General features: G+C 45.6%; 1 protein-coding gene across 4 annotated transcripts in view; it reads right to left on the reverse strand.

Moving 5' to 3' along the window:
- Positions 1–249: 249 nt before the first annotated feature.
- The window catches only part of LOC147633519 (BRCA1-A complex subunit BRE-like protein), a 45,011-nt gene continuing 17,843 nt past the window's right edge, over positions 250–27,417 (reverse strand). Inside the window, exons 10-14 of one of the 4 annotated variants that reach the window (XM_086806608.1) lie at positions 25,428–25,481; positions 9,495–9,560; positions 9,278–9,372; positions 1,255–1,324; positions 250–543 (exon numbers count right to left, since the gene is read on the reverse strand). In XM_086806608.1, the coding sequence (XP_086662734.1) occupies positions 1,255–1,324; positions 9,278–9,372; positions 9,495–9,560; positions 25,428–25,481 (285 nt within the window). In that variant the 3' untranslated portion in view covers positions 250–543. Of the gene's footprint in view, positions 544–857; positions 1,325–9,277; positions 9,373–9,494; positions 9,561–25,427; positions 25,482–27,417 lie in introns of those variants that run through there. The other 3 variants (XR_015267136.1, XM_086806607.1, XM_086806609.1) reach the window with 3 other exon arrangements.

Here is a 27,417-nt window from a genome sequence, read left to right on the forward strand (position 1 = left end):
GAGAGAGAGAGAGAGAGAGAGAGAGAGAATGAATGAATGTACTAACCAAAGTGGTAGTACAATACATATACTGCATGTTTAATACGAGCACAAAAAGCATCGATCAAGATAAGGTATGTCAAGTACGTTATTCTTTTTCTAACAACTGTCAAATTTGGGATATTGAAAACATTTGTGTACACAAAATATATGCCAGTTACAAAGATATGGTGTGTAAACGTTGAGTCATAAGGGCTATTGAATAAGATCTAATACAAACAAAAACTTCAAATTTTATATAGAAGTTTTGTACAACATATGTAACACTCTGTACAACATGGGGTACAAAAGTACCACAAAGTTGAGCACAAGTACAAAAAACAACTATAGTCATTTATGTCTACAAAGAGCAAATGGCACAAAATGCCAAATGTGGCACAATGTCAATCATGTGCTAAAGCAAAAGTTGCCAACATATTTATTAAATAGACACCTCCATGACCTCCATGCTACTGGTACTAGTCCGTTAAGAACATGACAAGGAGTGCACTTGTTTTGCATGCCCTACACAAGCAAGGAAGAAAGAAATGAGGTGTAGTAAATAACTAGAAACCTCGGTTTCATCTTCCCAAGACCAGATCTCCAATGTCTTTGGAAATAAGCATTAATACATTGAATCGATGAGCATCAAATCACTTTTTAGATGCAAGATATACAACGCAAAGATGTCTCATTAAAATTTCAGTCTGAATAGTTTAAACTTTCCTTAGCTCAAGGAAGACATCAAAGTCCCACATTTCAAAAACCTCTAAGCTAGCATTTAATTTTCATACTCTTCGTGTCCTGTTCAAAAGATTCTAAAATACATTCAAGAGCTATTTCAAATACCAAAACCTGTAGATGCCTCAAGCCTTCAATAATTACAACCATAGAAACCAATCTAGATTTTGCAATCGTGTGTGTGTGTGGGGGGGGGGGGGGGGGGGGGGGGGGGGGTGGCGTGCATGCTATCAAATTCGCCACACCTTTTATATCATGGAAAATATTATCAAGTTGTTATAAACTTGAGCCTGCTTTAGTAACTATCGACCGCAAAGGCACAAAGGTATTTGGTATCATAAGCATAGATGCAGGAGGAACCCTCTAAAAGTTACATGCCAGCATAAGAACCCTACCTCCTCATTAACATAGGCATTCCAACTACCCAAGGACCCAACCAATTGGCAATATAATATTGGAAGATATCGGTGATGTATTTGTTGAAGTTGACCTTACTTATCGATGATGTTGCAAGATATCATTGCAGTATTTCTTGAAGTTGCTACTCTCCTCCACAACAAAGTCACTGTTGCAACATCAAGCATATTAGTTACTCCAAATAGGAATAGATACGTTAATTTTACTTTATTTACTGAATTATTTTCTTATAAGTAGATTTTTTTTTTAAAAAAAAAAACTTAAGAAAAAGTGAAGAAAACAATCATTCAGCAAAGATGTGCACCCACTTAGTTATATCTACACTGCAAGGGGGAGAGAAGACAACTGGAGAAAGCCCTCAACAAGATATCAGGAGCCTCACCATGGAGGATTGAAAGGACTACGATAATGATCTACGCTGCAAGGGGGGGAGAAGACAACTGGAGAAAGCCCTCAACAAGATATCAGGAGCCTCACCATGGATGATGTAAGGACGACAATAATGACAAAGAACACACGGAGTGAGGAGTGACCCTAACCAACCCAGAAACCTTCATCATCTAGTTTCATGATGTTGATTTACGTCAGTGATAAACCTCATTTAGAATTCAGGAGTTCATCAGAAGCTCGAGCCTGGCAAATTTGCTGAGATGCATACAACAGGAAGTGGCGTGATCTTCTAGCAACTGCACACAAATCAGTCCTCTGGCTACGTGCTTCTCCACATATGGTCATCAGCTCCCAGAATTCGAGCTCTTCTGTTTTTCTTAGACCTTCCTCCTCAGCCTTCTCTTCCTGGTGCTCATCCTCCTCCCAACATCCCCCACTTCACTCCCATCCTGGCTACTGCTGGCTTTCAATTTGTGACCCTGATCCACCACCAGCATCATGATATGTCTTGTTCTCCTGGTCTTGCTGCTGGCCCTTGCATTCTTGTGTCTTTGGGCACACAAACATGTTATGCCCCCTTGCCCCTTTCCCCTTCCTCTTTGTGGCACAGGCAATAAGCAGCTTTCTCTCAACACAGGAGACAGGACCCCAAGGTCTCTGCCTCCCCATCAGATCCCAGGAGGAGCTACTTGACTTGGAGTTGGCAGCTGACATAGCCGCTTACTTCTCAGGAAAGGAGGGGAACCTTTAGAGTGTTGCCCTCGCCGCCATGGAGACTTTCTGCTTAGCCTCCAGAGCTCAGACCAACGGGCACAAGTGTGGTTTTTGGGTAGGATCTTCATCCAACCTGGCTTGGTGCCCAATTGAGATCCTCAAGGGAACTCCGGCCAGATACCTCGGGTGTCGGGTTGGGATTGACATCTCAGTCGAGCCGCAGCTAGCTCCCCTTCTTCTGAACATTCAACACAAGCTTTTGTATTGGAGCACCGCCCTCCTCTCCCTCGTCAGCCACGTGATCATGGCCAACCATGTGCCCTTGGCCACCATGTGGCACATCATTTCTTGCTGGGAGTTTTCCAAAGCATGCCTGGGTCAGGTATGAAGACTTATCCATAACTTCCCGTGGGTCAGGCCCAACGACTGGCTGGCTCAGGCCAAGGTGATCTGGAGGGGATTACTTAGCCTCAGACACGTGGAGGATTCGGCATCATTGACCCAGCTATGCAGAGCAGCAGAGCCCTACTTGGCAAGTTCATCGTCAGAGGCCTTCTGCCTGGTGGTGGGCCTTGGAAGGCCTTTTTGATTGACCGGATCTCAGCTGGGACCCCCTCACTTGGCAGCCCCTGGACTCCCAGTGACGATGGATCTTCACGGAGGCTCGATCCCGAGGCCTGAGCACCACCTTTGAGGAGAGATTTGCAACCAATTTGTTGAGAGCTTGGGGTCACCTTATGCTAGCCCTGCTGCAGCTCCCCTCGGCCTTGGATGAGGAGAGACTCTTCCAGCTGCTGCTGATATAGAACTGCCTCTTCTTCAGGATGCCCACCAGCGGTTTGAGGAAGAGAGCAGATAGTCCTTGCATCATCTCCGCAAGACAGAATAAGCCCTGTGCATATCCAGTCAAAAGAAATACCTCTTAAGCATCTGTGTAATGGAGGGTATGCTTCTATGTTTTGCATATAGAGGGGCATGGCATTCACCCATCACCTTTTGTTGAATATTTTTCATGAGGCATAGATGATTTTGCATCATAGGGTATCCCCCTCGTATCATTTTAGAGGATATGCAAGTGATGGCGGCCATAGAAGGTCTTCTTGACAATGCATGCCTTGCTGCATTCTTCTTTCTGGGGCTGTGTAAAATTTGAAATGAAACATATAGAGGAAATTTGCTCGTGTCATTTACTTCTCGGACAACTTCGTTTGCACAAGAAGTACCGTAGACTTTGATGGTCTGTTTTCAAAGTATATTCAGCCCCCAAAAGGTAAGTGCTTCCAAGGGCATGAATTGCAACCAATAGTTCTTTCATGTACCCCAAATTAGAGCTCCGTAGTTAGCAATTTTTAGCTCTCATATGCCACTACATGATTGTCTTGATTTAGGACATCCCCTACGTTATCACCGCATGCATCGCATTCAACTCCAAGTGTCTTTTGCAAGTCCAAAATAATGAGTAGTGTTTCGGATATGACTGTAGAGCTTTTGTGAACACACACAATAGCCCTAAATCTTATGTATTGTATTAACTACAAGAAAAAAATTTCAACTAAATTCTCAAGTATAGCATGTGATTGAAAATGTTGACCACAACACTCAGCCCCATACTCTTGCTACAGATTCTCCTTGACCAGCCCAATCTCAAGGGAAACGCTCCGTAAGTCTTCACTGCTTGATAATCACCAGATGGTAGAGGATGGAAACATGCGCATGCTTATATATCGATATATTGAAATACAATTCATCTCTCTCTTCTCTCTGCTGTCTATTCATTGTGTTTGCATTAGAGCTCATAATCAGTAGGTTTAGGGTTGGATCAAACAACAAGGTTTCCGCACATGCAACATTGGTATGAGAACATGCAGGCTCAGCCATCTAAGCACTAAGCTGTCCCAAGAAAGGTGCACAAATCCATGGAAGAATACAGCCAAGGGAGCAAGCAAAGCCAAACGAAAGCATTTCATGGGAGTTGTGTGCTCAAAGGAGCATATCATTGGCTCTCAGCTCAGTTCCAAAGGTGGAGCATTAGACATGATCATTCTATTTAGGAGACCATATCTATGTTAAGGAAAAGGGATTGTAGGACAAAGTGGCATACATGCACAGTTCTCAAACCAAACTTGGAGTGGAATCAGAAGAATAACAGGTTTTCTGTCAAAGAACAGAGTTAGTAGTCTAGGGAGGAAAGATGACGAATTTCCAACCCATCATCAAGTTTAGCAAGAGGGAATGTCATGTGCACACACGTGGACATGGCTAATCGCATAGCTAATCCCTAGTTAGGGATCAGCCTTAGGGTAGATTTAGGGCACTAGCACGCTCAAGAAGGGAAGAAGCAACATGTCCACAAGCATCTTCATGGCTCAGTCTTCTATAACCAGTCCACACAGAGGAGTACTTTGGTCATCGCTTTGCTCTTCTAAGCATGAGAAGTTGACTGACAGCAGTTACTATCATCTAGGCTGGCCGACCAGCATATCCCTGGCCCTGCTTCAAGCTCCCTTGAGAGGGTAGAGAAAGCAAGAGCTCAACACAACCCCCCTAGGTTGAAAGGCTGTGGTGGATGGAGGATATCCATGGTGTGTGTGTGTGTAGATAGATAGATAGATAGATAGAGAGAGAGAGAGAGAGAGAGAGAGAGATTGTATTGACATCTCTCTCAGGCCAAAGAGAACTGGCCTATGAGACAAAACCATGTACAATGTATGTGGTATCTCTGAGTATCAAATGGTGCTCATTGCACAATACAACAACTGGAAGAAAACTCCTACTGTGAAGTCCGGATGTATGTACATATATAAGGATGAAGCACTACTGGGGTAAATGCACAACTATATGCCAGGGTGATACAACGATGCTCGATGCAGGCATGCTCCTAGTCAGCTCCATCCTATGGTTGGGGGGGGGGGGGGGTAATATGTCATACATGTCAACACCAGTTGTAATGATATGCAAGATGGCCGCCAGATCAATGGGTCCCGGCTGTCCTCTCTCCTGTAGTCGGTGTCGTGCCTGAATGTCCCTGATCATATGTCGATGTCTGTGGGAAGGTCGGTATCCCGACGCTCGTGGACGCCGCAATGCTCGAATCTCCTCTGCTCTCCTCAAAGTGACCCCTCGGCCCATCACTGTGGGATCTGGCATGGCTGTCATATGGAGGAAATCGGTGAGCTGAGTCTGTCCGATCTGGGCTCTCCTCTCTCTTGACACTAGAGTAACTGCTCTCTGTGTCAGTATATCTCTAGTAAGAAGCACCCAAGTACTCGTTGCACGACTCAATGATTACTTCTATTGATATGATAGCCTTCACCAAATACAATTCTTTTATAGGCATGTAGCCTTATCTTTTTACCCATGAAAATCACACAAATTAGATAAGTGACACATAGCACACTTATCCTATCCACTCCCGAGTCCTGAGGGTGGGTTCACACACAGATAGACACTCATAGAGAGTGTTCACATACACAAGGAACTCAGTCCCAACAAAACTCCCTCTGGAGTAAAGGTAGAGGTATTTGAGAAATCCTTCAATAGTCATAATAGTTTGCAGTCTAGATTGGAGTCACCATGGCAAAACACCTGAACTCTCATGTCAAGCCTTATATAAGAGCTTGACCAAATGACATCCTACATCGGCTTACCCAAGAAACAAGCCTCCCTTGCTCTAAGCAAGAATATGAAATGGAAATGAAGCCTTTTATAACAGAAGGCACTACAAAATGGAAAAACTCAAGAGAAAGATTTGTCATTACTGTGAGGGCTTTGTATTTTGTTGCCATAGATGTTTCCGCTTCCTCTTAATTTTCACCTCCTCTAACTGCAACTGATCCTCCCCTTCCAATTGACAGCCATAGCATTGGGGGTTGAATGCTTTTTCGGCTTGCTCCTTAAGCTGCATGTCTTCTTCTATAAGTATTGTAGTCATGTCTTCAAAAGGTATCTCTCGAGCCACTTGGAGATACATCATAATCTCAGAGTACTTGGAGACATTTTCTATGCTGTAGAGAAGGACTGCCTTCTCATCTTCATCCACATGTACTCCCAAAGGAAAGAGTTGGTGTAGAATAGAACCAAGATTACATGAGTGTTCTCCCAAAGCATCAAACTCATTCATTTTTATACCCAAAAACTTTTGATTGAGAAAGACTTTGGAATCGATAATTTTGTTGCTGAAAAGATTTTCCAGCTTTTCCCATACCTCTTTTAAGTTTTGTCAAAGTCTATATGATGGGTAAGTTTGTCGGATAATCCGAACCCAACGAGTGCCATTGCCCTATCATTCTGGTGGTGTTTCTTAGGCGGGAGTTGATGATGGGTAGCTTGACAGATGGCATCCCGCAGCAAGGCGCTCCATTAGAACCGACGGGCAGCAGCAGTGATAGCAACGACAGCAAAGGTGACGGCAGGCTATGGTGGCTGCGGAAGCAAAGGCGGGAGTGGGAGTGGGAGTGGGAGGGGAGGGCAAGGGCTATGGCAGAAGTGGGTGCAGAGGCTATGATACCATTTGATGGTATTAGGGTTTTCTGAAAGGCTATGGTGGATGGAGGATATCCATGGTGTGTGTGTGTGTGTGTGTGTGTGGAGAGAGAGAGAGAGATAGGCACATTGGGTCTTTAGCAGACACTCTCACTCTCACTCTCTCTCTCTCTCTCTCATGGCGTCAAGCTGCGCAGCCCCCCCCCCCCCCCCTTTTGTTCGCGCTGCGCACTGGTGGCCCTGGTTGCTGCTGTCTGCCGTGGTGCATATCCACAAGCATCTCTCTGTCTGTCTCTCTCTCTCTCTCTCTCTCTCTCTCTCTCTCTCTCTCTCATGGCGTGAAGCTGAGCAGGCCCCCCCCCTCCTCTGTTCGCGCTGCGCTAGTGGCCCTGGCTGCTGCTTTCTGCCGCGCTGCGCCTTTGTTGCCCCGCTTTCGCCTCCCAGTTTCCAGCGCAGCTCTGTGCTCGTCAGGCTGCGCCTGTTCGTATACTCTGTGTTTGCCTGAGCTTTTCCGAGACGCCCTTGCTCAGGCCCCCAAGGCAGCAACTAGGGGGAAATAGCACAATGAACCTACAGGAGCTGGAGGCATACATCAAGACAGTGGAGGACAACACCAAGAAATTACTGGGCGAACAAAAGAAGGTGCTGGACAGGGTTCTGAACAAACATGAAAAACAGTTGGAAGGCCTCCGCAAGGAGATACAGGGACAGTACAACAGGATTGAAGAACTGACAGCCCAAGTGAACCACCAGGAAGAGGTGATTCAGATGTTGAAAGAGACCCAGCTGCAACAAACAGGAATGCCAGAAGCTGCCCCAATGATAGGGGAGCTCCGGGCAGAAATGGAAGCCCTAAAGGCTACAGTCAAGGACCATACAGTGAAGGAAGTGGAACTGAATATTCAGGAGGGTTTAAGGACTGACTTGGAGCAGTTCAAAGCTGCGAGTGATAAGCTGCGGGAAGAACTGCAGACCACTAAGAAAGATTGGGTGGAGGTGGTGAAGGAGCACAAACCCCCACAGAGCATCATACATGAGACTCTCGAGGAGGAGAAACGCACGAAGGATAGGGCCCTCCATGTGCGAGTACGGGGGCTACAGGCGGGGGCTTCCCCAAAGGAGGATGCCATGACACTTTGCCAGATGCTAGGAGTGGACGGGATCGCCCCCCCCTTTGCAGATACATGGAGAGCAGGAAAGGATATGACACGAGAGCGACCCCTCATCATTAGATCCCCTGATGCCACCAGCAGACAGGCCTCCTTAGACAGGCGGGCTGCCCTCAAGGGCACACAGTGTACATGGGAGATGATCTCACTCCAACACAGGTGGCACACCGACGTGAGGCGATGGTGACTGTTCATAAGGCCTGCAGAGCAGGCAAGTGGGCTATCTACAGAGATGTCATTATCACTAAGCGCCGTCCCAAATAGGGATGCGGGGTCTATGAGACCAAACACCTAGGGTTGGCAGTATGGAACTGCAATGGCATGCTGTGGTCGAATCCAGGAGGCTTGAGCGAGATTCTCACAGGCAGGGATGTCGTTTTTTATACAGAGACTCATCAGAACCCTGAGAGGGGCTTACCATACATAGCCGGGTATGAGTGGGAGTCAGCTTTTCGAGGCGAGACCCGCGCATCATCAGGAGTACGTGGCTCTGGGGGGGGGGGGGGGAGCTGTCCTTTTTAGATCCCATCTCTGACAGATTCTCAGCATCGTCCGGAAGGACGAGGATGCACGATATCTTTGGGTGCGGTTACAACTTAGTAGTGACAAAGTCATCCACATTGCTGTGTGTTATTTTGCACCACGCCACTCCCCTTACGCCGCACAGCATGGCCAGTCACCGTGCTTACCATTACATGAGGATATCATGGAGTTCTCACAGTTGGGGGAAGTCCTCCTGCTCAGGGATTTCAATGCCAGGACGGGAAGTCAGCAAGTCCCACTACTCAATCTAGACAACCCTATCACACTACAGGAGCTGGACATCACTGACACATCACAGGACCATGAGGAGGTCACAGTGTACGGGAGATATTTCTTAGAGCTGGGAGCTGCACATGGTCTCGTTATCTATAACGGGATGTCCCGATGGCCCTCCTCCGGCGCCCTCACCTCCTTCCCTCGCTCAGGAGGTACTAGCACTGTGGACTACCTTATGGGATCTCCAGCTTTGGCACACCTTATCCCCGACTTCTCCTTTCCGCCACCCCCTTTTGAAGCTGACCATGCCTACCTCTCTTTCACTCTTACCTGCACACCACCCGTCCGTCCACCACCCCCCCCCCCCATCTCACATTACATTCAGGTCCTCTTTACCGCCAACTCCAGGATGTGGAACCTGCTGTCCCCCTATCCGCCCTCACAACACAACTCACAACCATACTCCACACATCCGCCACAGCTTCTTTCATCTGCACACGGCGGTCACATTACACCCCACAAATATAATCAGCAGCAGTCTTTATTGCAACAAAATAATAATATTAGGAGATTAGCCAAAAGCATACTAAATGCGTTGCACCATCTCAGTCGTATCCCATCTCGGGCTCCATGGATAGTCCTTGTATGACCGCATTATTGGTTTTCCAATGTTGTCAAAGTGCTGTCCAAAAACAAATCGACATAAGAAATACTCGCATGGCACATACTAACTCCATGTCATTCAAAAAAACTTTTCAAAGGATGACAATTCATATATTTAGCAAGGAAGAGACTAGAATTTACAAGACAACTCTGGAGAGTTATGGATGGCTGCTGCTTGGGAAATTGAATCGAGAGCCCGAAGTGGACCTGCATGATCACAGCGAATTCTTTAAACATGCTCAGAATATGTCACTCCATCGTAGAAACACACTGCATCCATATTGCAAGCCCTCAGACCAGATAAGTTAACAGGTTACCACTTTCAACTGACATAGAAGATTTCTTTTAATTTGTGGCTGAAGAGGAAGCCCTCTTTTACCCCCTCGCCTTTCTTGTTCAAGCCTCGAGTGCCTTACCAAGGCTGTTTTGGGGCTGCCAATGGACCACACTGTTGGGATTTGGAGCTATATGTGTGAACACTCCCTATGAGTGTGTGTGTGTGTGTGTGTGTGTGTGTGTGTGTGTGTGTGTGTGTGTGAGAGAGAGAGAGAGAGAGAGAGAGAGAACCCACCCTTTGGTGTGGATAGGATAAGTGTGCGATATTTTACTTGTCTAGTGTGTATGTGTGATTTCAATGGATCAGAAGATAAGGCTACATGCCTATAAAAGTAATGTACTCGATGAAGGTTATCATATCAACCAAATAATCAGAGTAGTGCAATCTCTCTCTCTCTCTTTTGTCTTTTTTCTTTTCGTAAAGGTAAGAATGTAATATTATGCACAGGTAATGTACACAAGCCTCATGGCCAACAGCTGGGCTAGAACACAAACGAACTCAGAAAAAGGGGGGGAGGGGGGACAGAAATAGTAGACAGTCCAAACAACTGATACATTTTCCCGAGCAGTGACGATGGCGCCGGGAAAAAACCCTCTATCAACTATGCACGCAATGGAACTGTGCGGACGATCCGAATCCAAGAAGCGGCCTACTGTCGGCCTATCACATGCGCGGAAGCCATAGCCGAAAGCTGCCACAACAACAAGCCCCGAATTCGTCCAATACGGCCCTGTATACCCGACTGGCCATTGAAGATGAATGCATTTCGGGTGAGCCATATATGCCACAAGTTTTAATCCACCTAAAGAAATGAAACAAATCCACAAGTGCAGCCCCCACTATTGCACCCGGAAGATTGCCCAAAACCCAATCCCTAACCGAAACATGTGTGTGCAATAGACCACCAAGCTCGGGAAACAAAATCCCAAACACGTTTAGCAACCAGGCACAATGCATAAATAAATGGTGCCTATTCTCTGGGCAAGTGGTGCAGAAAACACAAAGGCCTACTGCAAGCTTCCTCCTACACAATTGATCCCCTGTAGGCAAACCTCCCACCAACACCCGCCAAACAAAGACTTTCCCTTGAAAAGGGATCTTGGAACGCCAAACACCCATCAATGTATGCTTCCACCATGAGCATCTTCAACCTCTTATCCTCAACCAACAAATGGTAGACTTGGTTAGCAGACACTAGCATAAGATCCCCAGCCTTTTTAAGCATCCAATCAGCCCATGGTGTAGCAGCCTCGAGGGCCGGAATATTCCCAAACGACTCTAATTTCTCCTTAATCACACTTCATAGTAAACTATAAGCCTTGGAAACCCTGAAATGCTGACGAATCCGATAGAAAGAGGAAACCCAGTCCCGCCTCGGTATCAATGCATCAGCCACCCACACCAAGCGCAACCTAGCCATACGGTTCAGTTGCTTGTGTGGGAATCATCCCTCCCTCGCCAAGTCACAAGCCATGTGGTAACAAAAGGCTCTCTCTACAAGGAGTTTGCATGAAGCCTACTCTGTGATGGATTCCAACGAGTATACTATAAGACTTCTTGCCAAGAGATCAGCAAATGTGAAAGCAACTCAAAAGCAGGCACCCTGACCGTCTGTGCCCCATTCAAAATCTCCCACCATGATGCAGCAATTTTTATCTTACCCTGATGAATAACCATGTCTGCAATAAGTTTGCGGGCCATATATACGGAACGTTGCGTCTAAAGACACAAGTCTTGAAACAAGGACCAATGGCGAGCCAGAAGATGAATGCGCACATCCAACAGAGCTCCTCCCCCTAATCTCTTAGGCGTGATAATATGCATCCAAGAGACCCAAGTCTATCCAGCCCTATCACCTGCTTTTTCCACAGCATAAATCACACAGGCTGCATTAGCTCACCCAACAACTTCTTACTCAATGGTATGAAAAGAAGGAAAAAAGAGACCATTGGTATCATAATAGATTGGGTCACTTTAAGGCAGACATGTAGAGGCCACCCTTGGGACTTCCAGTACAAAAATTGTCACGAATATGGGTGACCATCCATTTCAGCAATTCCTTGGTCAATACATCAACACCCACAAGGTAGCCAAAATGCCGCAACCTCTAGGGACCAAACTTCCTTGCCATCCCAAGGCAGCCAAATCCGATTCTGTGCAACTAAGCAAGGCAGACTTCTCAATGTTAACGCACAAACCCGAAGCGTGAGCAAAGAGATCCGAAGTCTCCATAGCGCAAGCAACATTTCTTTTGTCGGCCCTCAAGAACATGAGTCATCCGCAAGGGCCTGACCCACCAACCGTTGACCACTCAACAGATGCAGACCCACAATTTGGCCATCTTTAGCCATCTTATCTAGCAAGGAAAGTATGGGGTGTGTGACAATAGCAAAAAACAATGGACTAAGAGGGCATCCTTGAAGGAGCTCAGCTGTTAGGGTTAGGGTTTGGAGGGTACTTCAGCAAGAAACGTGAGTGCCAGAGAGAGGAACACGACTTCTCCTCTATTCAGTAGTGATAGAATGAAGTACAATAGCCATATAAAGAAGTGACCTAAAAGGTGTGTTCACATGGTCTGGCCATAAAGTGTGCCAGGTGGACCAAATCACTTATAAACTATTATAAGTGGAACTAAGCTAAAATTGGGGAAAAAAACCTACACTAACTGAAGTAAAAAGTGCCCCAGTAACCTACTGATGATCACTAGCACTCCTCTGGGTGCATACATAGCATAAAACCCAACAAACCCCCCTGGAGTGATATGTGATCACTGTACATCATCCACCAAAAGAAAACAAATTCACAGCAGTGCGGAATGCGTCGAATTTCGGACGTGGTAATGCCTTGGTGAAGATGTCTGCCACATTCTGATCTGTAGGACAGTAGATCAGATTGATATCACCTGCCTGGAGTCTCTCCCGAACAAAATGATAGTGAATCTCAATGTGTTTCGTGCGAGCATGAAACACGGGATTCCTGGCCACAGCAATGGCACTCTAACTATCAGTATAGATAGGTGTAGGCTCCTCCACTGAAATATCCATATCAGTCATGAGACGACACAGCCAGATACACTCAACGGTAGTAGTGTAGGCTGCTCTGTACTCTGCCTCACAAGACGAAGTGGCCACTGTGGTCTGTTTCTTGCTTAGCCAAGAAATACATGAAGAGCCAACAAAGAAACAATTTCCACTAGTGGAATGTCTGGTATCAAAATCACCAGCCCAATCTGAATCGCTGTAAGCATATAACTGCATGTCACCCCCCTCAGGATAAAGCAATCCAAGAGACAAGGTACCCTCAAATACCGCTTCACAGCTTGCCAATGTGACAATCGCGGGCTGTGCATGAATCTGCTCAACTGAGATATGGCATACTGAATATCTGGCCGTGTAGTACACAAGTAAATAAGGCACCCAACAACCTGAGCATATATAGTGGCATCGAATAAAATACTGTCATCTTGTAGTGACAGTTTCATCCCATGCTCCATAGGAGTGCTAATAGGCTTGCAATCCTGAAATTTAAACTTCTCCAGAAGTTTAGCAACATACCGAGATTGCAACAACCCAATGCCTCTCTTATCCTGCACAAACTGTATGCCCAAATAGTAGTGTACGAGCCCCAAATCAGACATGTCAAATATCTGTTGCAGTATCTCTTTAAAAGCTGCAATTTTGTCATCATTTGATCCCATGAGCAAAAGATCATCTACATAAAGACTGATAACCAGCAGATCTTCCTTTTCTTTCTTTACATACAAAGTGGCTTCTGATGGACTGTTCACAAAGCCTTGAGTGAGCAGGAAAGCATCTATTTTTGCATACCAAGCTCGTGGAGCTTGTTTCAAACCATACAAGGCCTTTTTCAGCCTACATACTTTCCCTTCATGACCATGTTCTACAAAACCTATGGGCTGATATACATAAACTTCCTCCTCGAGGTCCCCATGTAGGAAAGCAGTCTTGATGTCCAACTGGTGAACAACCCAACCACGATGTGCAGCCAATGCAATGACACACCTAAGTGTCGACATACGGGATGTAGGAGCAAATGTCTCCTCATAATCAATGCCCTTCTTCTGTGCACAGCCCTTTGCAACTAGACGGGCTTTGTACCTGTCATCAATGGATCCATCTGAAGGCTTTCAGCAGTTAGGGTTAGGGTTTGGAGGTACTGCAAACAGAAACGTAGAGAGCAGAGAGAGAGAACACGACTCTTCTTGTATTCAATTATGATAAAGTGAAGTACAATAGCCACATAATGAAGTGACCTAAAAGATGTGTTCACATGTCCGGCCATAAAGTGTGCCAGGTGGACCAAAACACTTATAAACTGTTATAAGTGAACATAAGCTAAACTGGGGGGAAAAAACCTCCACTAACTGAAGTAAAAAGTGCCCCAGTAATCTACTGATGATCACTAGCACTCCTCTGGGTGCATACACAGCATAAAACCCAACAAACCCCCCTGGAGTGATATGTGATCACTGTACATCATCCACCAAAAGGAAACAAATTCAAAGCAATGCGGAATGCTTCGAATTTCGGACGTGGTAATGCCTTGGTGAAGATGTCTGCCACATTCTGATCTGTAGGACAGTAGATCAGACTGATATCACCTGCCTGGAGTCTCTCCCGAACAAAATGATAGTGAATCTCAATGTGTTTCGTGCGAGCATGAAACACAGGATTCATCGCCACAGCAATGGCACTCTGACTATCAGTATAGATAGGTGTAGGCTCCTCCACTGAAATATCCATATCAGTCATGAGACGACGCAGCCAAACACACTCAACAGTAGTAGTGTAGGCTGCTCTGTACTCTGCATCACAAGACAAAGTGGCCACTGTGGTTTGTTTCTTGCTTAGCCAAGAAATGCATGAAGAGCCAAGAAAGAAACAATTTCCACTAGTGGAATGTCTGGTATCAAAATCACCAACCCAATCTGAATCACTGTAAGCGTATAACTGCATGTCACCCCCCTCAGGATAAAGCAATCCAAGAGACAAGATACCCTGCAAATACGGGAATACACGCTTCACAGCTTGCCAATGTGATGATCGCGGGCTGTGCATGAATCTGCTCAACTGAGATACGGCATACTGAATATCTGGCCGTGTAGTACACAAATAAATAAGACACCCAACAGCCTGAGCATATGTAGTGGCATCAAAAGGAATATTGTCATCTTGTAGTGACAATTTCATCCCAGGCTCCATAGGAGTGCTAATAGGCTTGCAATCCTGAAATTTAAACTTCTCTAGAAGTTTAGCAACATACCGAGATTGCAACAACCCAATGCCTCTGTTATCCTGCACAAACTGTATGCCCAAATAGTAGTGTACGAGCCCCAAATCAGACATGTCAAATGTCTGTTGTAGTATCTCTTTAAAAGCTGCAATTTTGTCATCATTTAATCCCATGAGCAAAAGATCATCTACATAAAGACTGATGACCAGCAGATCTTTCTCTTCTTTCTTTACATACAAAGTGGCTTCTGATGGACTGTTCACAAATCCTTGAGTGAGTAGGAAAGCATCTATCTTTGCATACCAAGCTCGTGGAGCTTGTTTCAAACCATACAAGGCCTTTTTCAGCCTCCATACTTTTCCTTCATACCATGTTCTGGAAAACCTATGGGCTGATATACATAAACTTCCTCCTCGAGGTCCCCATGTAGGAAAGCAGTCTTAATGTCCAACTGGTGAACAACCTAACCACGATGTGCAGCCAATGCAATGACACACCTAAGTGTCGACATACGGGATGTAGGAGCAAATGTCTCCTCATAATCAATGCCCTTCTTCTATGCATAGCCCTTTGCAACTAGACGGGCTTTGTACCTATCAATGGATCCATCTGCATGTCTTTTCAACTTATAGACCCACTTAGTACCAATGGCTTTCTTGCCCTTGGGCAGATCAACCAAATCCCATGTTTGATACCTTTTAATACAATCAAGCTCATCCTGCATGGCTTTATTCCAATGCACATTGTCTCGTGCATCCACAAATGCACATTGTCTCGTGCATCCACAAATGAATCAAGCTCATCATCATCCTGTAAACTGGCTGCCATAACCATATTCAAATCCATGATGTGTGCATGCTCATTGGTCCGTGTCTCCCTACGAGTACGACCAGCAAGAGGACCCTCTAAATGGCTGTCCTGTAATGTCCTCAAATACCATCTAGGTATGTGTCTAACCTGTGGTGCCTGTTGCCCCATATTTGGTTCAGCTTCTGGCTCAATTTGCTGCTGAATTTCTGCACCACCTTCATGATTTGCTGGCTGTCCTATACCCTCATGGGTTGGATCACCAACTGTGGAACGAAACTCCATAGGTAGTAGATCTTCAAACACATCATTTTCAGCCTGATTTGCATCATAACCAGCCATGGATATTTCTGATTTTTCATCAAAAATCACATCCCGACTAGTGAATATCCTCCTGGATAGTGGGTCATATAACCGGTAGCCCTTGCTCTCACGGCTATACCCAACAAAAATGCATTTTGTGGCTTTATCATCCAACTTCCTCCTCAACTCTTTGGGTATGTGTGCATATGCTAGACACCCAAAAGTACGAAAATGTGATACCGAAGGCTTGCGGCCATGCCAAGCCTCAAAAGGAGTAATAGAAACCAATGCCTTTGTTGGACATCGATTCAAAATATGACAAGCACACATGACAGCTACCACCCAAAAGATATGTGGTAGCTTCTTTGCCTTTAGCATACATCTGGCCATCTCCATGAGTGACCGATTCTTCCTTTCTACAACCCCATTCTACTGTGGAGTATAAGGAGTAGTATACTGATGTTTGATACCTCTACTCTCAAGAAAGGAATTCAACATGTGTGACATATATTTCCCCCCTCGGTCAGAACGGAGAGTCTTAACCTTGCATCCTGACTCTGTTTCAGCAAGTGCTACAAAGGCCAAAAATGCATCATATACCTGTGATTTCTCTGTCAACGGATAGACCCAGCATATACGAGAGAAGTCATCAATAAATGTAGCAAAATAGAAGCAACCTCCTAATGACTTCGTCTGCATGGGACCACAAAGATCACTGTGTATAAGCTGCAACTTTGCAGTTGCTCGTAGAGCCTGATCACGTGGGAAGGAAAACCGATGCATTTTTCCCAAAATACATCCTTCACATATGTGATCTGGAGGCTTCTCCATAAGAGGTAGGTCTGTAAACATGTTATGTCGCTGCATAAGCATAAGACTACCAAAATTCACATGCCCCATGCGAGCATGCCATAACTCCGCATCAACCATAGCTGGAGTAAGAGTGAATGCATTATAAGCAAACTGATCCACTGGCTGAAATAAATCCAACTGATAAAGTCCATGACATAATGTACCAGTAAGCATCAAGGTCAAAGCATTAGCTTTGTCTTTGACCATGCACTTGTCATCATCAAAGTGGACTTGCATACCACAGCGTGCTAAAGAAGAAATGGACAACAAATTCTTCTTTATCCCTGGTACATATAAGGCATCTGTAAGGCGAAGAATAGAGCCATCAATGGCTGTGAGCTGAATCTCCCCAATGCCACAAACTGGATATGAAGCATTATTGGCACACTGAACAGTTTTGCCAACAGGGGCAGGGCCTACATGACAAAACAAATCCCTGCAAGATGTGATATGCTTTGCAGCACCACTATCAAAATACCAAGTACATGCATGCTCTATCATACTGAGTGCCTGTGAAGACCAAAAGGCATCATAGCTGCATGTATAGAAACAGTAATCCCTGTCCTCAACAAAAGAAGCAGTCTCTGGAGGAGCTTTAGAGGCATCATTTACAGACATCCCAGATTCCTTTGCCTTCTCTTTGGCAATCCTCTTTCTACACTCTGTGATGTAGTGACCTGGCTTCTTACAGTAATGACATTTGCCCTTCTTCTTGGGCTGTCCATCACCTTTCTTGGTATCCTGAGATGAACCACCATCACCTGAATTCTGATTTGAACTCTTTGGCTGAGATTTGCCTTTCCCTTTTTGACCTGTAGTAAATGCTTGTTCAGCACTTGTGTTCATATTCATATTCTTGCTGATTTGCTCTTCTTGTAGCAAGAGAGCAACAAGTTCCTGATACTTAAGGGGTTCAACAGCATTCCTCATGCTGAGGTTCAAAGAGGTATGAAAAGCCAAGTAAGATCTTGGCAAAGAGTTCAAGATGGTGGACACAAGCTATGTCTCAGGAATAATCTCATCCACATTGATAAGTTGCTCTCTCAAATCCTGCAGCTTGTTCAAGTGGCTAGACATATCATCTCCTTCATGCATTTTCTGATTTTCCAGCTCTCTTTTCAAAAACGAGATTCGAGCCTCATTACGAGCAGCATACATCTGCTCCAAAGTCACCCATGCATTCCGTGAAGAGCCAGCTGAACGAATATGAGGTATAATAGACCTCTGTACTGACAATGCAATGAGTGACAAGGCTTGTGCATCTCTGGCATCCCATGTCTTCTGAGCATTTGTTCTTTGAACAGGCAATGGCTGACCTGGTGCTTGTACCTGTTGTCCTCGTCCACGAGCACCCCCTTGGGGAGGGGTCTCTGGAGCCAATGGACCTGGACGTGGTTCATCACCACTAACAAAATCCCAAAGACCTTTTGCCACGAGCACATTTCTCAGCATAAAACTCCACAAGGAGTAGTTCATGCCATCCAACTTGTCTTCCTTAGACAAATACGTGAATACATGTCACGTAGGCTGTAATGCCTGTGAGCGACGGCAGACCGGATGGCCATGTCCGGGGTTCAGTGGGAGAGGACGCCCATGCGGAGTCATGGGCGGCCAGGCTAGTGTGGACGGCAGGCCACACACTATATAGCCTGGGGGATGAGGGGCAATCCTCATTCTTCCTCTATGGCTGGGTGGTGAGCCAGAGGCCGTCCCCTCTCGTGGTAACGCCCGTAGTGGCGTTACGGATATCTAACACTGGTATCACAGGGACAGTATGGTCGCCCTGCAGGGTGATGACTCTACCTCCGTGCTCAAAACATAGCGTATTATGTAAGTAATTCCGAGCTAGACTAGGGCCCAAGCCATACAGCCACTTATTTCCTCCATGGAGCTGTGTACAACGGTCCGCAGAGACCAAATAGCAGAGGTATATGCTTGTTACCCTCTGTTGAATTCTGTTTCCGTAGATGAAACGATAAATGATGTTTGTGTAGACAAACAAGGAAAACAAAATAACCTTGGACGAGACCCACTGTTTGAAAACCCTGTTTGGCATGCATGTGATTCAAACAAGAAAAAATCTAAGGTGAATGAGACATTAAAGAAAAAGTACGTAGATACTTTAATGAATTTATTAGAGGAATTTCAGGATGTTTTTCCTGATGATTTACCAGATGGTTTACCACCATCTAGAGAAGTAGACCATGGCATCGAAGTTATGCCAAGATCAAAACCTATAAGCAAACCTGCTTATAGATTAAGCCACTCCGAGGCACAGGAGGTGGAAAAACAATTGACGGAATATTTGAACAAAGGCTTTATTCGGCCAGTTTAAGTCCGTGGGCATCGCCTATTCTTCTGGTAAAGAAGAAAGACGGATCTATGCGGATGTGCATAGACTATAGGACTCTTAATCAGATAACGATTAAGAACAAGTATCCGATGCCACGCATGGATGAGTTGTTTGATCAACTCTATGGATCGAGATACTTTACAAAAATAGACCTGAGATCTGGGTATCATTAGGTTAGAATAAAAGCAGAAGATGTTGCGAAGGCAGCATTTAGGACCCGTTTCGGGCATTTTGAGTTTTTGGTTATGCCATTTGGGCTAACCAATGCTCCAGCGACGTTTATGACGCTAATGGACAGCATTTTACGTCCATATCTGGGAAAATTCGTAGTAGTTTTCCTAGATGATATTCTTGTGTACAGTAAGACACAGAAAGAACACATAGAGCATTTGCGTCTAGTGTTCGAGTTGTTGCGAGAGCACAAATTATTTGCGAAGAAGAGCAAATGTGAATTTTTTGAAACAGAAATTCAATATCTTGGCCATATTATATCCGCCGATGGTACGCGGATGGAGCCAGAAAAAGCTTTGATAAGCTTAAGGTGACCGTAGCAGCTGCACCTGTTTTGACTATTGTGGATCCAAATGAGCCGTTTGTTTTGGAAACAAACGCTAGTAATGAGGCCATTGGGGCCGTACTTATGCAAAGGGGACGCCCAATTGCATTTGAAAGTAAAAAGTTAGATCGTGCGCAGCGTAACTACTCGGCTTACGAGCGAGAGTTACTAGCGATAGTTCATGCACTGAAAAAGTGGAGACACTATTTATATGGTGCTACTTTTGAGGTCCGGACGGACCATGAAAGTCTGAAATGGCTTTCAAGTCAAAATGAACTGAAGGGTAGAAAAGCTCGGTGGGCGGAGATTCTACAGGAGTTTGACCTTCAGATACGTTACCAGAAAGGTAAGTATAACGTGGTGGCAGATGCACTTAGTCGAATGCCACAGATTAATGAACTTAGTTTCACAGTCTTCAAGAATGATTTCTTAGAGTCCCTACGTGGTTTATGTGAGCACGATCCATCTTTTACAGAGGTCTGGCGCGCTGTACGCATACGCACTTCTTCATAGACGCGACCACCTCCCTCGTTGGCACGTATTGCTAGTCCGGAGAGACTGGCCGAAGGTGCAACGGGAAGGGAAGCGAGAGTTAGTCCGGAGAGACTAACCGTGTCTTCTGGGTATAGTTTGGAGCCCGAGAGCTCTGACGTAGGCCTTTCATCACCTTTGACTGCCACGGCTTCAAAGGGGAGTGATAAACTTCGTCGGGGGGAGAAATATGCTAATTACTCCATTGACGACGGGTACTTACTCTACAAGGGTAGAATATGTGTACCAACTATTGGTGACTTTCGGGCCCAAATTCTTAAAGAAAGTCATGATAGTCCAAGTGCAGGTCATCCTGGGATTTAGAAGACCTATGCACTAGTAAAAAGACAGTTTTATTGGCCTAGTTTGTTTAAGGACGTCCAGACTTATGTGCTGAAATGCAATAAGTGCCAGGTCAATAAACATGAACGTCTTAAGGTTGGAGGACTACTCCATCCGCTGGATATTCCTCAAGGGAAATGGGAAAGCATTTCCATGGATTTCATTACCGGTTTACCCAAGACGAGTCGAGGGAATGACTCGGTGTGGGTGGTAGTGGACAGGTTAACTAAAATGGCAAAGTTTATTGCCACGAAGAAAACTGTAAAAACGCCAGAGTTGGCAAAACTCTTTATTGAACATCTCTACAAGCTATATGGCCTGCCCGCAGATATAGTGTCGGATAGAGATAGAAAGTTCAACAGTCATTTTTGGAGGGAAGTCTTCAAAAAGTTGGATACTACTCTGAGTATGAGTACGGCAGATCATCCGGAGTCTGATGGTCAAACTGAAAGAGTTAACCAAATTCTAGAGGATATGTTGCGTTCTTATGTTAGTAAGAAGCAATCTAATTGGGAAGAGTACTTGCCCTTATTGGAGTTTGCCTATAACAGCTTCAAACACTCGGCGACTGGATTTACACCATTCATGTTAATGTATGGATTCCAGCCGAGATCTCCAATGGCTGTAGGCCTAGAAAAGGAGAAGATTCAATCTGTCAAGGATTTCCTTGAAGATATGAATGATATGCTCAGAGCCGCACGTGAGAGCATTCGTAGCGCTCAGGATCGCGCTAAAACTTATGCGGATAAAGGACGAAGAAAGGTGACCTTTGCAGAAGGTGACTTTGTATTCCTCAAGGTTCCTGCGCAGTCAGAAACCATGAAAACGGGAAAGTGTGATAAACTTTCTCCGAGATATTGTGGTCCTTTTAAAATCCTTAAGAAGATTGGGGACGTAGCATATAAACTTGAGTTACCGGAGAGTTCTCAAGTCCATCCTGTCTTCCATGTCAGTAAACTGAAGAAATCAGTTCACGGGTTAGAGAACGCAGTTTCTCCAGAGATTTTGGTGGACTTGTTAGAGCCACCAAAGATACCACATGAACCTGAAAAGATTCTACAGTATCGTGACAGACAAACCCGACATAAAGTGTACCAGGAGGTACTTGTTAAATGGACAGATAGGGATGAGGAGGTGGCAACCTGGGAACGCAATAGTGCAATTTCCAAAAGGTTTCCCCAATTTGTTTTCGAGGACGAAAACTCTTCTTAAGGGGGGGGTAATGTCACGTAGGCTGTAATGCCTGTGACCGACGGCAGACCGGATGGCCATGTCCGTGGTTCAGTGGGAGAGGACGCCCATGCGGAGTCATGGGCGGCCAGGCTAGTGTGGACGGTAGGCCACACACTATATAGCCTGGGGGATGAGGGGCAATCCTCATTCTTCCTCTATGGCTGGGTGGTGAGCCAGAGGCCGTCCCCTCTCGTGGTAACGCCCGTAGTGGCGTTACGGATATCTAACAATACATCACTCTGCTGTTGATTTGCCATTATGCCAATGCACAATGTTGTACCTGTTTATTAAAAAACCCAAACAAAGACCCTGAAAGCAACTGTACTCCACTGAATACAGCTAACCCAACTGTACTCCACTGAATACAGCTAACCCAAATATGCCTGCACTCTCAATCCTCTGAATGTGCAATACAATGCACCACTGACTAAGTAGAGCAGCACAAATGGCTTACACAGTGCCAAAATGCCCAAAAAATGCCCAAGGTTATTGCACCAGAACCTTGCAAGAAACCTGTAGAGATTTCTTTGCAAGAAAATCTGCATGTATCTGCCAAAAAATTTTCACTGAGAAAAATGCCCAAATTTCAAAACTTGTAAAGCTTACCACAACTGTGATTTTTGCAGGTACAAGTCGACTGTACTGTGCAGGTACAGATGACTGGACTGCTGTACTGGGCAGGTACAGATGACTGTACGGAGCCGACTGCAGGTACGATGGCTGTACGGCGGATGTACACTGTTGCAGTCTTGATACTGTACGGAGCACTGTACTGAGCAGAGCGAGCAGGTACACAGCAGGTACACATAGCAAGTAGCTGCAGGTACACGTAGCAAGTACAGTACGAAAACAGGTACTGTAGCAGTCGACTAGTGCTGTACGGAGCTGGGCGAGCAGGTACATGGCAAGTTTAGGTCACCTGCAGGTACTGTACGGGCTGGGCGCCTGTACGGAGCAAAACAAAGCGACTGTTCCTGCAGCTGACGTGTCCAGTACAAAACAGGCGTAAACCTGTACCTTTGGTGCAGCTGGTGGCGGGGACGAGTACGGACAGAGTGCGGAGCAGATACTCGCGCAGGGCAATGTACGGAACAGTACGGCAGGCCACGTGGAGCAGTACGGGCAGGGCAGGCCAACCTGGAAGCTCTCTGTAACGCGCGGAAGCTCTGGGTAGTCTTCTTTCAGCCCTAAACACTCTTGAAAACCTTCTGATGCAAAAACGCACCATCTGATGCAAGAACGCAGGTAGAGAGAGAGTAGAGAGAGAGAGTGAAGTGCTGGAATTTCAGTATATACTATGTACAAAAAAGGTACAGATCTTTGCAGCCCTTGGCTGCCTCCTTGAAAAGGTTGTTAACCCTAAATTCTGTCCCCTATGGGACCTCTAAGTGACCCACACCCCTAGTGGGTGGAATGAGTAAAACATGGAGCACTTGGTGCCTTTTATAGCACTCTTGGACAAGGTAGGAGCTGGCCGACTGCTGGTCGGCCAGTTCTAAAAGCATTAAATGCTTATTAAATCAGCCGACTGGTCCTGACTTTGGCGCCTGCTTGCTGCCCCTTATCTGCTGGCTCAGCCGACCACTCCAGTATGCTGCCGACAGCTCTTTGACCATGCTAATGTCAGCCGACAGCATCCCCTTTGGTACCTTCACTCGTGCATCGTGTGATTCTTTGCGTTTAGGTTGCTTTGATACCAAGTGTTACAACCCCACGGATCTCCTAAACGCAAAACATGAGTAATTAGTACAAACCTCCTAAGAGGGTGTAGGCTAGCTCACCACCTAAGCGTAGGTTCGCGTCCGCAATCTTCCCCGAGCCACGGGCCAAGACTCCAATCCCATGAACCATGCCAGTCGACACTAGTATACCACCAATGCCTGCTTGGTGAGGCCTTCGGCATGACCGTCCGTGATCTGTAGAATCCAATCATGTTCCCGATAGTAATCTTGGTCCATCACAGACCACAGAGTGAATAACTCTCTGAGAACAATAATAACCCAAGTCTCACTTATATAGTGTCTACTCTTGCTATAAATAACTGTCTGGTCATAAATAGCCAGTATACGGATCCCTAACCTTGTTGGAGGGCATTGGATACCAACATCGATTCAAAACATCCAGAATATTTCAGTGTGCAATCAAAGAATGAATTATGCCAGCGAGTTGGAGTCACTCACAACCATCCATTCACATGGGATTGATTGGATTCGCTCACAATCATAAAGATTAGTACTAGGTACGTAACAAAAACTTAGCAAGACACAATAGAGAAGGAGAGACAGACCTAATCTACTATACATTGCAATGCTTGCTATATTCACAATGACGATATTGAATCTTGACTTAGATCCTACTTATGCATACCTATCTATTGATGCATACAAAGGCTACCTGTTGTCCTCCACTTGTGCATGCTCTAATGCACACGAGGAATGGTCAGTCTTGCTGCTTCATAGCTTCTTTAGTGATCTAAAGGCCTTGGTTATTGATGCCCTTGGTCTTAATTCTCTAGCCCTTGGCCTTGGCTTAGGAACCGTTGTATCTACCTGCCCCAGAATGACCCTTGACCTCCCTTTATATCGGGAAGTTATAGCAACTTGGGTTCATGTCGGCTAGGGCTTTTATGACCCCAAGAGTCATCAAAAAAGCTCATTGTGTTCATATTGTGCCCAACTTGTCCCAGCCATGGGCACACACCTATTGGCATGCCACAACCGTCCAAAACAGGCCATACTCTGCCCTGTACTTTGCCTATCTACCTGGCAATCACATGGGTGATGCACCTCACAACATGCATATATGCAATGATTTCCTAAATCTACACTAAGATCTATCATGCATATCTAGGCATATCTACCCTGCAATGCAAGTCATGCTATCCTCTGAGTCAGATGAAGACTGCAAATCTGATGATCCAGATGCTTTAGCTCTCCAGGCTCAGATGATGCCCTACAGTGACCCTCAACCTGCCCTTATATAGCGGCTAAAGGGCTCATCAGCTGCTAGTGGTGGCGTAACAGGGCCAACTGTTCAGCCCAAACACGGCCTTTAATCTTGGGCAGAAAGACGTTGCACTTGTAGGGACATGTCCACAGCATCCCTGAATGGGCACACACACACTCACACACACACACACACAGAGAAATCGAGTTGTGAAGAGTAGGAGATTCAGCCCATACAGCAGCAGCTGACGCAAATCAATCCAAGGCTTCAAATTCCATAGATTGGGAGAAAGGTTTCTTGCTCAATTCGGACAGAAGTTAGTAAGTTCAGATTTCAGTAGATCTACTGCTGAGATTCATTGTAAATATTTCAGCTTTCTAATATACAGTAGGTTCAGTGAGAGAATCGAGCCTTCCGCTGTAATTCTCTTTTCTCTCTTCCTATCGCTGTTTTGTGCCCCAAAATAGTTAGAAAAAATCACACTTCTAAGTGCTATTTTGACACAATCCATCAAAGCACATATGTTAAAAACTACATAATGCCTTGGTTAAGAAGCGATACCAGAAATACAAAGATGCCCAAACAAGCAAGTACAGAAACTTTTCTGCCATAGACCTGTCACACAGCCAATACTTTTTCATGTGAGCTACATAGCTTGAAACCCACAGCAAACATGTAGACTCGAAATAACTTCCAGACGACAAAATTAAAATGTAAACAACTATGGGCAGGTACTCTTCACCAGCCTGAACAACCTGCAATCACTGGCGACAAGAGAGGTCTAGCCAAACATGGCCCAACCAAGTAAGGACTGTTCAAGCCGGTAAGTGGAACCACCCTCAAAGCATTTCAACATGCAGTCAACTACTAGTTTATGAATCGAAAATAATAATTTGGAAGTTTCTCTTTCATTTATATTCAATTTAAGTGCAGAACAGATGACTTTTTAACATAGCTGCCCACAAACAGTGCTCCAGGTCTTTTGCATGCTAATTAGTTGCAGTTGCTCTGCACATCTGCTTTTGCCCATAACAACTGGTTGTTTTAGAACATCACCCCCTCTAATTTGACCATCCTGTACTTGTCAATTTCCTCATCTAAAAGAAGCGGCAGATGGCAGCGCATTCAGGCGGAGCAGAGGTTCTGCAGGGCGGCGATCCGGCGGAGCGGCGGCGCTGAAGGGCAGCGCAGGGCGGGTCAGCGGCAGAACCGGCTAAGCAAAGCGGAGATGGCGCAAAGGGGGACAGAGCTGGCGACGGTGCTGATGGAAGAGGCCCGCGAAGATATAAACGCAGCCAATCAACTAACGGGAGGAGAGAGAGTGGTGAGGATGAAGAAGATATTGACAATGATCTCCTTGCCCTTGAGGAATTCCACAATATTGAAAATCTGCACACCTTGTAGATGATCAACAAGGAAGGCTCTTGCTTCTTTTATACTTGAAGGAGGCCCTACTTTTTTCCAAAAGCGGCCCAACTTTGCTTTTGTCTTTTATATTTTAATAATGATCAAATATTATTCAAAGTTCTTGATTTATGCTTTACTAGCTTCAGGGCCTTGCTTTTTGGCCTTGGATCTACTTTTTGAAAAAGCAGCCTTTTGCTTTTCGGTTCGGCTCAATCTCCTCTTGCTAACAGTGCCCTTGGCTCGCAATCAACTCAGTTTGACTTTTTGCTTTTTCTTGCTTTTTGACCAAAATTGGCGCTTTTTCTTGAGCCAACTGCAAGATCCCTGTTCTCATGCTTTCATGATTCTGTCCATGTGTGTGGGCATGAGTTCCATCATGTGAAAAGAGCTAGGAGGGCCAAATAGTTACACATGCACAAGACGTGAGTGCTTGTCCCACACGTCTATAGCCCTCTGTAATGATATAGAGGTGTACCTAGCATTTATTAGGCTTCCAACCGGATGCATGGGCACCAGGCTAGGTCAAGAGATGGGCTCTATAGGAGTAGTCTGTCTCATGGCTAGCCATGCAAGGCTTGTCCAAGAGCCACCAAGGCCAAGCTAGGGATCCACTGTAGAGGGTCATGTGTGACAACCAACCCTAAAACGGCATTTTATTTGATATTTTGGTCTTATGCTGCTGGCCGACGGCCCTTCTCTGAGCCGACCAGCAGCCCTTCCACATATATAAGCAACACTTCATAAATCAGCAAAAGGTAACATCATAAAATCAACATCAACTATCTTCTGCTGCCGCCGCTACCTCTACAGCAGGGATCATCATCGTTCCTCTGCAGCAGCTGTCGTCGGCTCCAGCATCCTGCAAACAGCAGCATTTCTGCCCACACACCAGTCTGCTGTCAGCTCTACCCCTTGCCCAGTAACCTCCTGTGTTTCATCATCTTCAACTTCTGTGTTTTCTACTCATGTGCAGTCCTCTGGCAGTCGCCCAGCCCTGCACCCCTCCAGGTACTGCAGCACCCTCGTCACCAAGGTCTGCACCCCTAAGTTGCAGCAGCACCCTTGTCACCAAAGCCTGCACCACTACGTTTCTGCTGCCCACTACAGACATCTACTACCTCGGAGTGCCACTACATCCACCAAT

Source organism: Cibotium barometz, chromosome 12 (assembly GCF_041138505.1).
Source record: "Cibotium barometz isolate CiBa-2024 chromosome 12, ASM4113850v1, whole genome shotgun sequence".
NCBI classification, from domain to species: Eukaryota; Viridiplantae; Streptophyta; class Polypodiopsida; order Cyatheales; family Cibotiaceae; genus Cibotium; species Cibotium barometz.